This window comes from Drosophila willistoni, unplaced genomic scaffold (assembly GCF_018902025.1).
Source record: "Drosophila willistoni isolate 14030-0811.24 unplaced genomic scaffold, UCI_dwil_1.1 Seg31.1, whole genome shotgun sequence".
NCBI lineage: Eukaryota > Metazoa > Arthropoda > Insecta > Diptera > Drosophilidae > Drosophila > Drosophila willistoni.
Window position 1 is genome coordinate 49,973 of NW_025814264.1, and position 10,683 is coordinate 60,655.

Sequence of the window (10,683 nt, forward strand, 5' to 3'; positions counted from 1 at the left end):
AAAATAATATACGAAATTAAAATAAGTAACACAGCAAATCGCAATGGTTAATCACATCAAAAAGTCTTTAGAAAGACTATTTTCTAAACATATTACTATTAACAAAAAATGAAACCAATTGCACAACACTTTCAAACAAATTGGAGGGTCAATTACGACTAAAAAGTGGACCGCGGATTCGTGAAAATCTTGACCTTTAGGTAGCGAGTTAACCCTTTTTACCTACTTTTGCTAAAAATAGACTTTCTGTCCCACTTCCCAGTCCCTTTTTATACCCTTGCAAAAAGGGTATATTAATTTTGGTCAGAAGTGTGCAACGCATTGAAGGAAGCATTTCCGACTATATAAAGTATATATATTCTTGATCAGCACGACGAGACGAGTTCATATAGCCATGTCCGTCCGTCCGTCCGTCCGTCCGCCGTCCGTCCGTCCGTCTGGATCAACGCAAACTCCTCCTAGACCGTAAGAGCTACAGAGCTGAAATTTTGCATGTAGGCTTGTATATACTGCAGGCGTTGTATATCTCGGATTCAGCCGGATCGGATCACTATATCATATAGCTCCCATACAAATGGCAAAGTCACGAACAGTGACTTTTCTCAATAACTTCGTTATTTTCTGAGCTATTGTCATGAAATTTAATATTGGTGAGTTAATTACACATATAAACGACTGTGCCAAATTTGATCAAGATCGGGTGACTATATCATATAGCTCCCATAGGAACGATCTTTCGAAAACAGTGACTTTTGTCAAAAACTTCGTCCTTTTTGACGCGATTGCTTTCAAACTAAACATTTGTTAGTTTAATATATCTGTTAATGGCTGTGCCGAATTTGATAAAGATCGGGTTACTATATCATATAGCTCCCATAGGAGCGATCTTTCGAAAACAGTGACTTTTGTCAATAACTTCGCTACTTTTGACGCGATTGCTTTCAAATTAAACATTTGTTAGTTTAATATATCTGTTAATGACTGTGCCGAATTTGATAAAGATCAGGTAACTATATCATATAGCTCCCATAGGAACGATCAGTGCAAAACAGTGACTCAGATCAATATCTTCGTTATTTCCTATACTAAGATTGTAGGCCGTTCTTTCGCAATATTAGCCTTTTTAGAGTTACCATAAAAGTTGCAAGGGTATACAAACTTTGACGCGGTCGACGTTAGCCCCGGCCCTCTGGTTTTATTGTATGCATTTCTAAACAACGACAAGTGCAAGAAACCGCAAGTGCAGGTAGAATGCTCTGAAATTGCACCCTTTTTTCCTACTTCGGCCGATGCTCGAAGATTCGATGATGCATTTTTGCCCATGTTTTCTGTCAAATCTGTGACAAGAAAAATGTCTAATTGTAAGTGGAATATTTGCATAATATGAATGTTTTATATACATATACATATATATATGTACATATGTATACATTTTTCAAATTTTTGGAATGCTAAAAGCTTCCATAGTCCGTTCTTATCTATGTATATTGCATACTTTTTTTGCGTTTATGCTTTAAATTTTCAATTAAAAATATTATATCATAATATTTTTGCGAAAGTTGCCAGTTACATAAAAAGAATAAAGGCATTAATTTTTTCATGTGTAGCGATCGAGCAAAGCGACATAGATGTGCTTGCGTCGAAATGCTGACGGCAACTAAATCAACCCTCATGCTCTGTGTGAGGTCTTCGGCAGCCGTTCGGTTACACGCATACGAGGTGCCGAACGTGTTCGTCCCCCGGGGGATATGAGTGCCGGGCTCTGGTCTAGTTCAGGGGTAGGCACAAAGAGAGCCAGCTCAAACTGTCAATGTATGCGTGCGCTTGCTTGTGTGCGTAAGCTGCTTTACACTGCGCGAATCGTATGTGAAGAAACGAATAAAAAAATTAAACTGCAAGTGAAAAAGAATAATTCCGACCTAATTGTATTATGATATACATTTTACCCTATAGGGACAAAATATTTTTAAAGTTGCCATGTAAGAAAGTGAAGCATTAATTTTTCTGCGTGTAGCTGCGTAACAAAGCGACATAATACTGCTGTCGTCAAAAGTCTGTGCGACACTAGCTGTTTTTTTACGCTCTCAACTTGTACTTCGTGCTTACATCGGCATGCACACAGACGGCCACACGAGCAATTGCCGAGCAAAAGTGCCCGCACGGGCTATGGGCGCCTACCTCTGGTCTAGTTCGTGTTCGTCTAATTTTAAAATGCCAAATGCTGATCTTTCTCCTGCTGCCTATGGCCCAACACATGATTTGACTGTAATGGAAAGCAACCATAAAACTAATCTGCCACCTATGGAGATTGGTGAGGAAAATGATGAGCTGCTGCCTATCAATCGAAACGAGAACCAGAATATCACACCAAAAAGGCCTATCAAGGCTATAAGATGCGTTGTAACTACTCCGGAGCCTAAAGAGGACATAATTAATTCTGATTTGTCTAGCAAGCAAAAAAGAAAAATTACTACAAGCAAACCTAACAACAACAACAAGCGATTTGCTGTACCTCTACCAATGGGTCCAAATTCCACAACAGGCACTATACAATACATACACTATACAACAGCGCCCACTCGATCTTAATAGTACTCTGTTAAACAAACAGCCCAGCCCGAAACAACAACAACAACGGCTACCTGCTAACGAAGTGACTACCCATTTACAACAACAACAAGCTCCTGGCGATGAGGAACAACAATTCCATATTGTACGAAGGACGAAACCTAAACCCCTGGCCATTTTTATTACCAATATGCCATCTATCTTGCCGATTCTGGACAGGCTTAACTGCCCTGATATTGATGCCAAATTTACTACCAAAACTGTTAAAAGTGGAGACATCAAGATTATTGCAGAGGATCTGGACTCGTATGAGAAGATACTGAATGCCCTAAGGGACTCTCGAGACCAGATGTACACTCACCAAAACCGGGAGGACAGAGGATTCCGAGCCATTAAAAAAAACTTGCATTATTCAACTCCTTATGAGAATATTAAATCCGAAATCATAAAGCTGGGCTTTAACTTCCGATATGTTAATAATGTCAAACATGCTCGAACCAACCAACCAACATGTTTGAAATCGAACTTGAGCCACGAGTTGACGGAAAGAACAATGAAATTTTTTCAGTCAATCTTATTGGAAAACAGCAAGTGGTTATTCAAAAGCAAAACAGCAGGCTTGAACCGGTCCAATGCCATCGTTGTCAGCGCTATGGCCACTCCAAAAACTACTGTCGTAGGGACTTTATCTGCCTAAAATGTGCTGGAGCACACGCTACAACTGATTGCCAAAAACGCATGGACAACCCGAAGTGTGCAAACTGTGATGGAAATCATATTGCAAGTTATAGAGGATGCCCTGCCTACAAGTTGGCTCGATCCAATATGCTAAGGAATAAGCTAACTAAAAACAAGGCACAACAACACATTCCGCAATAACAACAGCAGCAGATAGTTCATAATAAAAAGCAACGTGAGCAGAAACAACAACAACAACAGCAGAGTATAAATAAGCAGCATTTCAACGTTAGAAACAATGCAGCGTCCAAGCAGCCAAATCAAAAGCAGCAACAACAACAAATCAAGCAGTCATCACAACAATCAACTATAATTCAACAGAAGCCTAAGGCTCAACAAAATCAACAGCCGCACCAACTACACCTGAAGCAAGCTGTCAACCTGCATATGCAGCAACTGAAACAACAACAAAATCAGCAGCAACATAGTTCTGTGGATCAGCAGCAAATCAGCCAACATAGCATCCTAATAAATGGACGCCCTCGTCTACAGCATTTGCAGCAGCACCAACAGCCGTTTCAACAACACCAACAACAACAACAGCAATTAAAACCAAAACAGCAAATCTCGCAACGAGGGACTGCCACTGCTAATTCTTTGCATATGCCCAGCGGATACCCAACAGCTAGCGAACTATCCTATTGGAACGCTTGTGGAATAGGAAACAAAAAACTAGAACTTTCCCAATTCGTCAATGATAAGAACATAGATATTATGATGGTAATTGAAACCAGATTTGACTCTGTTAACTTTACAGGTGGCAACAATCAGCACCCTTTGCAAATTCAAGGCTTCGTTACATATTATGCTCATCATCCAACTACTCATAGAAAGGGAGGGGTAGCCATTATCATAAAAGAAGGCATTAAACACTGTTCATTACAAATCATTTCTGAAGATCATGTCCAATGTGCTCCGGTCTCAATTGATCTAGGTGCTAATGAGCAAATTGTAATTGCTCCTGTCTATTGTCCACCAGTTGTTAAATGGGACACAGAGCAATTTACAGAATTATTGAATACTATAAGCGACTTAAATTCAAATCCTAAATACATCATTTGTGGCGATTGAAATGCTAAACATAACTGGTGGGGCAACGCACGCTCATGCATTCGTGGTAGATCGCTTATTGAAGCGATACACATAAATAAAAAAGCCAGCGTTTTGGCCACTGGCTCTGCTACACATTATCCATTTGATAGGAGAAAAAATCCATCAGCAATCGATTTTGCAAGTTATTCGGGAATTGATACTAATCGTCTTATTACTAGCTCCAATGCTGACATGCACTCAGATCACCTTGCAATGATTATTGAAATTGGCATCGGTGGTTATCCGTTCTATAAAAAACCGAAAAGGGCTCTCTTTTCCAAACGTTCAAATATCAATCGTTTTCAAAAGAAACTGGATAAAATAACGCAGTTAAATGTAGAAATGAAATCGGGCCAAGACATCGAAGATATTATTGACCTACTTACTCACAATATATACATTGCTGCTGCAAAGGCAACTCCGCCAGCACGCAACAATAATCAAATACCCAGCAGCAAATATCCAATCTCTAGCAGTACTCGAAGGCTGTTGAGAGAAAAACGCAATTTTAGGAAGTCCACCATCAGATTAAGGACTCCGTTAGCCATAAACGCATACAATATGGTCTACAAAAGATTAAAAAAAGCACTAGAAGCTGATCGAATAATATATTACAATGGTCTCTTCAATCAAATTAACACGAATGACAGATATCGGTACGCAAAACTCTGGAAACTTGCTAATCACTTCAAGAGGCAGGTTGAGCCTAATCACCCCTTAAAATTCGAAAAACCGGTTAATCAAAACGCTACAGCACCCTGTATCTGGACCAAAACTAATGAAGAGAAAGCTGAAGTCTACGTCTCACATCTTGAAGCTCGCTTTACACCCAGACTCACAAACACTGGTGAATTTCGGGATCAAGTCAATGCAGCAACTAATTCTCTCATTCGGCAGAAGACTTTGCAGATGACGTCATCGCTCATGTGGAGAGAAGATGCGCGCTTTATGTTCAGCCCAAATGAACTTCCCCCTCCAATCTTTTTAACGAAGTGCTGGCTGAAATTAAAAACCTCGATCTTACTAAAGCTGCAGGTAAAGATAGAATTTGCAATCAAGTAATTAAGTACTTACCATCTAAAGCTGTCTTACTTCTCACAAATATCTATAATTGTATGCTGAGAACTGGCCACTTCCCAAAACAATGGGAACTCGCTACTATTAAAATGATACTCAAACCGAGTAAACCCTCTAGCGAGGTCTCTTCGTATCGACCAATTAGCCTTCTGGCAGGCTTCTCAAAAATCTTTGAATCGCTACTAATGAAACGACTGTTCGATTGTGAATCGTTTGCCAATGCTATACCGGACGAACAATTCGGATTTCGCAAGGAGCATAGTGCTGAGCAACAAATGTCCAGAGTTGTTCAATACATTATGGAAGCACAAGATAATAATCGTTACTGTTCTGCTGTCTTCATTGATATCAGTGAAGCGTTTGATCGCGTCTGGCATGATGGACTTCGCCATAAACTCATTAAGCTATTACCAATTCCGCTCTTCAATATTCTGGACTCATATCTTAAAGACAGGACTTTTGAGGTTTGTAGCAACGATGGAACCATCTCTAGATTAGGAAGTATTAACGCCGGGGTGCCCCAAGGTAGTGTCCTTGGACCTGTGCTTTATTCTATCTACTCATCAGATATACCAATTCCATCTATGGTGGACTGCCAGCCATTTAAGAATGAACCAAACATTCAACAAGGCGCTCGTGATTTACTGCTATCCAGTTATGCTGATGATACTACTGTTAATTCTAATACAACTTATCTTGGAAAATTTATGAATTGGGCTAACAAATGGTGTGTCTCAATAAATGTTAAGAAAACTGTTCATGTTCTCTATACTAGGAAAGCAATTACAAAATCTATTTAATCTCTAGCGCCCAAAATTAATTCGCAGAAAATCCCCAATGAATCATCTTACAGATATCTAGGCCTTCATTTGGACCGCAAATTGGGAATGACTGCGGAGTGTAAGTTAAACTGGCTCATAGGTAAATCCAGCAAGCTACCTACGGAATGTAAAATCCTTTTGTTTAAACCATTGGTTGCCTCAATCTGGCAATATGCGCTGCCTATTTCGGGAGCCTTAGCCTCGGACACCCTTTTTGGAACTATTTGTGCTGCTCAAAACAAAGGTATTCGACGTATTACTGGTGCATCCAGATATACTACCAATCAAATACTTATGGACAACTTTAACATCAAATCTGTAGAGGAGGTTTATTCCATTGCTAGTGAACGATTATTCTCTTCTCTCTGTTGTCATGAAAACCCGTTGGCCTCTATACTTTTCTTGAAGCCGTTTAGACCTACTCGTATTCTAAGACCTAGATACAGCAAACAATTTGAACTTTTTCTGGATCCGCAATTAACAACACACAAAAATCTTCAGCTTCCTATATAAAAAAACACACACATTTATGCAAGTCACATATGCCACACAGCTTTTAATAATAAAAACAACGAGCTGTGCTCTCTTAATATGAAAAAACATAGAAGCAACCCAAAAGGAAACCAAAAGTAAGCCATATATAGGCAAGAAATACAGAATGATAAGGATAAAAACGATTGCGTAGGGACAGAAGGCGGGGGAGGAAGGTGTAGTCAGGAAGGGATGTAGACGTGTGTGTGAATGTCTTTATATGGTCATATGTGTATGTGTGTGTGTAGGGTAAAAGAATTGCCTTAGTTCCCTTTCTCTCGTTCTCCCTCAAGATGTAAGATGTTTAACAAATTTTAAAGCATTTGTTCGTCATTTAAATTTTTGAAATTCACTTAAATTGAAAATTTTCGTAATTATTCGTTGTATCAAAACCTTTCAGGCACCCTCCCTTTCAGGTTTTCCCAATGAATCAACCTTTAAACATTATGTTTAATGGAGAGAGTTCTAATTTAGTAGAGATGAAACAATGAACAAGAGTATTTGAGATAGATTAATTGGCAAATAACTAATCAACTTCCAATATACATGGGTTGGATTTGTTATATATCAATAAATCAATTAAGTGTACTAGATTTGTGTACAATTCGGACCTTTTGGCAGTTTATTCCGATAGTAATCTAAGACTAGTCAATTTAGGCAAGTTTAATAACATTAAATGATCTCTCTGAAGAAACTTTAACATTAATTCTCATTTAGATCAGACTTTATTAAGAATTGTAATACTAAAATAATAAATAAAATATTCCAACTAACATCAGGGAAGATCATGCGCATGATTTAACATTCTTACAGTAGCCACATTTGACAATATCAACATATATAAACTGATCTGGACTGTAGCTATAATTCTTGATTCTTTCAAATTTGGCAGAGCGTATACGTTTATAGATATTCAGCGAGTCCATGAGAAAACAAAATTTGCCACAAACACATTTTGGTGTCTCGGCTATCAATTTGATCAGTATGGCAGGTAGTGAGTATATAGGCAGTTTAAATTGGTCGACTGAACGAGCTGCTTGCAGCCAGAGCGGCTGAGGGGAGCATTGGGTCCTTGTGTTTGCCTCAGTGGTGCCCTCGAGACGTTGAACATCCAGATGATTGGGTCCTTTAAATGCATTGCCACAAACATCTAGGGTATTAATGTGTAGGTCTTCTAGGGCAGCTGGCAGAGATTCCAATTTATTGTCCGATACATAAAGCGAGTGCAATTTCTTCAGTCGTCGCATGGCAAAGGCTAAAAATGTTAGATTATTGTGATTTAGATTCAAATGAACCAGCTTTTGGCATTTAACCACCAGATAAATCTAATTCACAAAGAGATTCACTCAATTTGATGCCATTTAGAAATGACCAATCGTTCAGTTCTCCCAGACAATTCCCAAGAAGTACGAGTTTCGTCAGGGGCAGACGTCCCAACTCCACGGGTATCTGAAAAAAGTTTTAAACATTTTAAACATTTGTACAGCCAAACAGGACAGATAAAAGGGCGCGAAAAGCTACCAACTATTATTCAGCTTCGTTAGCTGATTGTTGGCCACATCCAGATGGATTAGATTACGCAACGAGCATATCTCAAAACTTAGCTTAACCAATTGACTACTATTGATTGTCAGAGACTGCAGAGATCGTGGAAAACCCTTGATGGGATAATCGCAGCGACGATTAATAGTCATTTTAGTCTGTGACTTTGCTTTTTGTGTAATGGCCGTGGCAGTGGCTATATTCAGTCTCAAATTGATGGCGTCCTTGCCCTCCATATCCAGTTTGAGAGTCTGCAGGAATCCCTTTAACTGAATGGGATCACATTTAATCAATAGATTTTCTGCCGGCTGCTTGAATCCAATTGTTGCTTTGAAGTCCGCCATGAATTTCGTGTGAACAGCCTGGATATTATCCTTGACCTTGTAACGCTGCCCAGTCTTGATTTGTGGCGTGAATAATATCATTTCCAGTTCCTTTTTTGTATTCCCTGTTGCAATGTAAAATAATTATTATTATTATTATTTTTGTTTTGTTTGTTTTTTCATACCATTTGAATCCAGGGCGCTCTGTTTGTAGCCTACGGCCAAAGTGGATTTAACTGCCCGCGGCGTACGATTCGCTTGGGTCACACGATTCACCACTTGCACCTCACAGAGGATTTTCATTTTAAACTTGTGGTATAAACTTAAAAAATAAAAAAATATAAAATCAACCAATTAACGCGGAAAATACAATCAGCTGTTTTAAAAATAGGAAGGTTGCCACATCAACGTCTCCGCCTATCGATAATAAATCGATTTCTTAGATTGAATGGAGGGAAAATTAAAATTTTGTTTGACATAAGAATAAAAGTTGCTTGACTAAAAGCAAGAGTAGTTAATCGCATTAACATAATCAAATAATGGCTGAAGCACTTCGACTATTCAGGAAAAACAATGTCCTTGGAAATCATATCTTTTGGAATCCTGAAATATAAATTACAAACATTCTTATCACAATCAAAATGAAAGAGAAAAGTATGCAGTTGTATACCTCCTTCAAGAATAATGACAATAAATCTTCGTTTCTATTTATTCAAGATGAAGGTTGCCCCGTAGTCCTTAAGCCCTTTCAGTTGAGATTAATTGCGTGTTGATCCAAATAAAGATGAGTGATGTTCTTCAATTCCAATTGATTTCAAGTTCTTGAGTTCCATTTATCCAATAGGTAGTCATCTGGGCAAAATCCCAAGTTAATGTAAACAGGAGACTCTAAGATTAGAGCATTTTTGAGCTAAAAGATATTATAAACAGATTAACAAGATCACAGTACTATGAGCTTTTTCTTTCATTTACTTATTCATAATATTTAATTATTAATTCCACTTTTTGTTTGGCCCATTGGCATAATAGGCTAATATCAGTTAATTAGAGCTGAGAATAGGTTCTTACATTTGTGCTTATACTACAATTGTTGCCACATATGACAACATCAGAATAGATCATGTACTCTCGATTTTAAGATTTTTAATATTTACAAATTTCGGTTGACCAACACGTTCGATAATGTGCTTCTTGTCTAAAGCATCGCACAATTTGCCACAGGAACATTTTGGTGCCTCGGCAATTAGTTGAATGAGTAAGGCTGGCAGGGAATCGATTGGCAGTTCATATTAGGCCACAGCTTGAAGCCAGAGAGGTTCAGGCGAATGAGTTGAAGCTCCGTCCGCATCGGAAGCAAAGGCCAGGCGATGAGCCTCCAAGACATTGAGACCCTTGAATGAATTACGCCAAACATCCAAGATTTCAATACGTAAATCATCTATGGCAGCTGGCAGGGATTTTAATTTGTTTTCCGACACGTAAAGCGAGCGTAATCTTCTCAGGCGACGTATGGCAAAGGGTAGATGAGTCAAATTATTGTAATTGAGATTCAAATTAACCAATTTGTGGCACTTGACCACAGGCAAAGGCAAACATGTCAAATCGTTGGCCGATAAATCCAATTCGCGCAGGGAGTCTCGTAATTTGCTGCCATTTAGAAATGACCAATCGTCCATTTCACCCAGATTATTGTCATGGATGACGAGCTTGCTCAAGTGTAATCTCCCCAGTTCAACAGGTAACTGGAAATTTAAATTTAGTTTGAAGATGCTAAAAGTTGTCTTTTCATTTATTTCCTTACCTTATGCAACTTATTGTTGATACATCCAGGTGGGTTAGATTCCGTAAGGAGCATATATGATAGCTCAATTTAACCAATTGCGTTTTGTCTATTGTTAGGGATTGTAGATATCGAGGAAAGACCTTGATGGGATAGTCACTGTGACGATTTATAGCCATTTTCGTCTGTAACTTTGATTTTTGTGCCATGG

The 10,683-nt window shown here is 38.6% G+C and overlaps 1 protein-coding gene and 1 pseudogene across 1 annotated transcript; both read right to left on the reverse strand.

Annotated features, from left to right (window-relative positions):
* Window positions 1-7,533: 7,533 nt before the first annotated feature.
* LOC124459676 lies at window positions 7,534-9,029 on the reverse strand (annotated as a pseudogene).
* A 742-nt stretch (window positions 9,030-9,771) lies between these two features.
* LOC124461307 (E3 ubiquitin-protein ligase LRSAM1-like) lies at window positions 9,772-10,506 on the reverse strand. The gene is made up of 2 exons (XM_047012839.1): window positions 10,494-10,506; window positions 9,772-10,434 (listed from the first exon to the last, which is right to left on the reverse strand). The coding sequence occupies exon 2, from the start codon at window positions 10,366-10,368 to the stop codon at window positions 9,982-9,984; it is 387 nt and encodes a 128-aa protein (XP_046868795.1). The 5' UTR covers window positions 10,369-10,434; window positions 10,494-10,506; the 3' UTR covers window positions 9,772-9,981.
* Window positions 10,507-10,683: the final 177 nt, after the last annotated feature.